General features: G+C 58.5%; 1 protein-coding gene across 1 annotated transcript; it reads right to left on the bottom strand.

The window, feature by feature from the left end:
• Positions 1 to 2,660: 2,660 nt before the first annotated feature.
• Positions 2,661 to 4,426, bottom strand: PRR20G (proline rich 20G). The gene is made up of 2 exons (XM_088831785.1): positions 4,375 to 4,426; positions 2,661 to 3,172 (listed from the first exon to the last, which is right to left on the bottom strand). The coding sequence occupies exons 1-2, from the start codon at positions 4,424 to 4,426 to the stop codon at positions 2,661 to 2,663; spliced, it is 564 nt and encodes a 187-aa protein (XP_088687911.1).
• Positions 4,427 to 4,637: the final 211 nt, after the last annotated feature.

Here is a 4,637-nt window from a genome sequence, read left to right as displayed (position 1 = left end):
GAGTGGGTGAATGCTGCGCCTTCCCGGGAAGCCTCAAATTGGCACACTTAACCCAGACGATGTCTAACCCGCGAAATGGCTGAGGAAACACTTCTGAGCCCGGGGCTGGACAGTGCTCGGTGGCCCATGTGGGTTCTAGCCCTGGGGAGGGAGCAGGGCCTGGGGCAGGGCCCAGGGATGGCTGGACTTGGGGCCACGAGACGCTGTCGTGACAGCAAGTGAGGGCAGGATGTCGGGATGGGAAACCCCCACGAGCAGGAAAGCATCACTTGACAATACCCAAGAAGTTCCCACAGACTGATCAGAGACTGAAAACCCAGTGGAAAATGGTGCAAAAGATATATGTGGGTTGTTAACAGAGATAGAAATAAAAACGGCCAATAAATGCGTGAGAAGATACTAAACCTTATTAGCAGTCAAGACAAATCAAATCTGAACCATAATGACATATTTTTACTCAAGAGATGAGCAAAAAGTACTCTGTCCGACATTTATTGCTGGGAAGGCTGTGGGGCCCGGCCCCCTCGCATCCCACTGATGGGAAGTGATACGGACACAACCTAATTGAGTGCAATTCCTTAATATCTATTAAGATAAAATACGGCCTTACTGCCTGACGCAGGGATCTCAATTTGAGGATTTACTGTGTAAAATGAAACTCTAGTGCAAGTGTTCACTGCGGCGTGCTGGTGCTGGGAACACCCTGGGAGCAGCCCATCAGAGAAGGCCATCCCTCCCTCCTGGAGCGCGGCCAGCCCCAGGGAGGGGACAGCTGGGCACGTGGTTGAACATGGGGCTGTGCTATCTGTAGACAACCTTTGCGGGCTGCACAGCATACCTTGGGAGTGGGCTCAGGGAGGCCCCCCTGCCTTGCACGCCTGCCCACACCCTGTAATCACCCTGGGGGACCCCAGGAGGAAAGCATGCCCCGTTTCTGTAAAAATCAAACCCCAGAGATGCCTTTAGGTACCCATATATTCCCAGAGGCCCATGTGATGGGGGTGGGGGGAGACACTTGTTCTTTGTCTTTTTGGGTGTCTTTTTATGGTTACGGTAAACTCGTCTGATGTTGGCAAGATGAAAATGGAAAGTTAATAAACGATGTACTCCAGTAAAAGCCAGGAGAAAGGTTTATTCAAGCAGATCACTGAATACACAAGAAAACATTTTTCACAGGAACAATTCTCTTGGTTTTCCATGGACGTTTTCTCTTACAAATGAATCAGGCAGTCAAGTCTGCTTAACAAAATAGGAAATCCAGTTAATCATAAACCTCTTATCAGACTGAGGAGATGGGAGTGATCTCAACTTGTTCAAGCAGGGCTGGGAGGAAACCCTGGAAAACCCCTGCCTGGTGGTGAAGTGTGTAAGGCATTCCCAGTGAAGCTGGGAGCAGAAGCCACCTCCACCTGCTCTTTCCTTGGCGTTTCCAAAGCATCCTGCTTTCTCTGTGTTTGTCACTCCCATGCCTTTTGTTTGATTCATAGGAGTCATGGGTCCACGTGTTCCTCAGTCTGCTTGGAGTTTTTCATGCCAGCTCGTTCAGAGGCTGCCAACGGGCGCCCCTGCTTATAGACATCCGGGGCTCTGCTCCTTCAGCTCAACAACCCCCAGGACCCCAGGGACCAGACAGAATCTGTCACTTTTAGCTCCTTTGAACGCTTGCATCCCCCAGGTTTCTATGTTCTGGATCATTCTGTCTTCTTTGAGGATTGTCTTTAGAGAAACTGTTAGTCACTCAGTCGTGTCCGACTCCTTGGCACCCCATGGGTTGTAGCCCTCCAAGCTCTTCTGTCCCTGAGATTCTCCAGGCAGGAACACTGCGGTAGGTTACCATTTCCTACTCCAGGGGATTTTTCCCACCCAGGGATTAAACTCGCGTCTCCACATTGAAGGCAGATTCTGTTCTGTCTGAGGGGAAGCCCAGGTTGTCTTTATTCAGACTTTATAATAATGCAGTTCGCTTATCTCCCTGCTTCCTGCTTCTTGCTTTTTCCATCCCCCTTTTTTGTCTCTCTTGGCTGAAGAACGTTCTCAGCGCTTTCCCAGTAAGGGCTTTACTACCAGCCCATGTGCTTCTGTGCTCAGGTGGTGCGGGCTTCCTTCAGGTCTGTTTCCATGCCTCGATGCTACCCCAGCCCCTCCTGTCTGCGAGCCCCCGGGTCCAGCTTGGAACGGGTTATGGAACCGGAGACTCCCAGACTCCCAGGCTGTCTCCTCGGGGTTCTCCGGAGTCGTGATGCCGCTGAAGGAGCGCTGTGGTCTGTCCGGTTCTGCCTTCCCTGCAGGCCTGCCCAGGCAGCAGTATCGCAGGATGGAGCCTCGCCCCTGTGTCACTCCCACCCCCGGCTTAGCATCCGCCTCTCCTCCGAGAGGAAGCCGCTGGCCACCTTCCGCAGGCCGCCAGGGACCCGGGCATCCTGAGTCTGCCCCCGCTGGCTGGGGAGCACCGCCCACAGCTTCTCCCCCTGTTGGGGCGGGGTGGGGGTGGGGGGTCGTCCTGGGCCCCTCTGCCCGCCAGTCAGTCCTGCTGGTCTTTGGGAAGAAGACCTGGGCTGGCAGGCTGGCAGGGGAGCATTCAGGTTCAGGCTTCAGCCCGGACAATGCAGGTGGGCACAGGGCACAGGGCTGGGACTGCAGTTGGCGTGGCTCGGGGGTCTTTAGAGAGAAGGAGGCTGGCGGGACTGGGCCTGGGCCCCGGGGATAGAGTAGAGGTAGACTCCGGCCTGCGTCTGCACCATGATCGCGGCAGAGCCCGCGGGCACGAAGCCCACGTAGGCGCAGTGGGCAGGCCGGACCTCTCTGAGGTCCCAGTGTCTGTAGGCATCCAGCAGCTCCTGGCGGGTCAGCCCGCGCGCGGCCGCCGCCTCCGCCGCTCTGCTGGGCGCGAGGGCCTGCGTCTGCCCGGCCTCTGGCTCCGGGGGCCGGCGGGGCCCCTGCTCCACATGCGGGTCCCGCCCAAGCGGGCGCACCAGCTCCCCCGGGGCGCGGGGGTCCCTCCCGGCCCGGTGGCCGCTCCCTCGGCGGCGGGTTCGGCCTCTCTGCACGGCGCCTCCCACGAAGCCAGAGGCCTCGCATCTCACCTCACATCTCACGGGCTTCACGTAAGCCAAGGGTCTCGAGGGCTGCGCGGGGCCGGCGGGCCCCCCAGGGCAGCGTGCCGCGTGGGCACCTGGAGAGAAGGAGCAGTGAGCGGGGGAGGGGAGGGGGAATGGAGGGGGGGAGGACAGGGAGGGGACTTGGGGGGCGTGGGGGGCCACCCGTAGGCCTCTCCAGCCTGGGCCTCTCACCCTCCTTCAGCCCTCTGGGCCCCCTGGCAGCCGGGTATTCTAACCCCCGCTGTACTGACCGGTACCTGCCCTCTAGCTTCACTAGAGAGACTCAGTCTGAATACAAATGACCGCCCCTGACAGAACAAACAATTGCCTACGGGCACCAAGGCATTGGCGGGGAGGGGAGAGAGGCCGATGGGGGCTGGCAGACAGCACCGAAGAGGCCACCAAGGACTCCTGGAGTTGAGCCAGGCTCCGGCCTGCCCTGTGGTCCAGGGAGAACCAGAGCAGAGGAGCAGTGTCCTCATGGTGGAACTGGGGGCACAGGGGTTGTGGGGTTGGGGAGGTGGCACCACGTGGCTGGAATGCCTGGACGACCCCAGCAGGACGGGGTGAGGCCTGAGGCCGTGCTCTAAAGGAAGTCCAGGCGACGGGATGAGCCTGATGGCACTGAGGCATCTGTGTCACCCAGAGGGAGGCCTGGGCTGGAGCGGGATTCCGGGTCACCACCAGAGGGGTGAGTTTTTCCCCACATCTTGGCCAGGAACACTGGGGGCTGAGGGCTGAGAGCCCGATGCTCCACAGAGTTCAGCCAAGACAGGCAAGGACACTGGGGAAAGACACTGGGCATAGGATTCCAGAGGGGGACGGGGTCCCCAGCTGATGTGGGGGCGGGGGGAGGGTCTGGCGAGAACAGGTTGGAAGGGGGTGACTGATGTCATAGAGCCCTTGATTGTGTTTGAATTTAAATAATTAGGGAAGAGTTTGCTGAATTTGCAAATAGTAAAAGTAGTAAATCCCAAAATTTCAGAACAGAGGGGTTGACCCGGTCCCCTGGATGGCTGTGCTCTAAGCAACAGGTCTGGGGGTGAAAGGGGTGGGATGGGAAGTGAAGGCGGAGACAGGACACCCGGGGCCCTGGAGGGAAGTCTGGGGGTCTAATGGGGAAGTCGGCAATGGAGGACGGGAAGAACCTGGGAACCGGGTAGGCCAAGGAAGCTAGGAAGGGCTGCCCTTCTCCCCAAAACGCCTTCTGTGTCGCAAGCAAATGCCAGCCGTGACGCTGGGCAGAATTAAAGTGGGTGTCGGGCGCCTGACGTACCTTGATTGGGGGCCGTCGAGTGGAAGCGTTTGGCGGGTCTCTGCTCCTCCATAGCAATCTGCCAGAGAGGAATGGATCAGCCGGAGGCTCCAACATGCCAGGCTCCCTGCCCACCCTGCCGGGCACTACCGCCCCCCCACCCCACACCAGGACGTGGGGGACGCGTGTCAGGAGGCAGGGGGTTTGGAGAGATGGGTAAACTGTTTTCAAAGAGCAGCAAGTCGAGCTTGGCCCCGAGGTGGTTCCCTAGGTTGTCTCAAGTT

The sequence above is a fragment of the Moschus berezovskii genome, chromosome 24 (assembly GCF_049115385.1).
Source record: "Moschus berezovskii isolate FMDL1 chromosome 24, NW_MosBer_1.0, whole genome shotgun sequence".
Taxonomy (NCBI): domain Eukaryota; kingdom Metazoa; phylum Chordata; class Mammalia; order Artiodactyla; family Moschidae; genus Moschus; species Moschus berezovskii.
Note: the sequence above shows the minus strand (reverse complement) of the source record. Positions and strands in the feature narration are given on the sequence as shown.

Bases quoted from the DNA above. Each gene is read 5' to 3' on its own strand.
- PRR20G (XM_088831785.1), bottom strand. From the start codon at position 4,426: ATGGAGGAGCAGAGACCCGCCAAACGCTTCCACTCGACGGCCCCCAAT. The intron at 3,173-4,374 runs GTACGTCAGGCG...CCTTCTCTCCAG, and splicing joins CTCGACGGCCCCCAATCAAG to GTGCCCACGCGGCACGCTGC.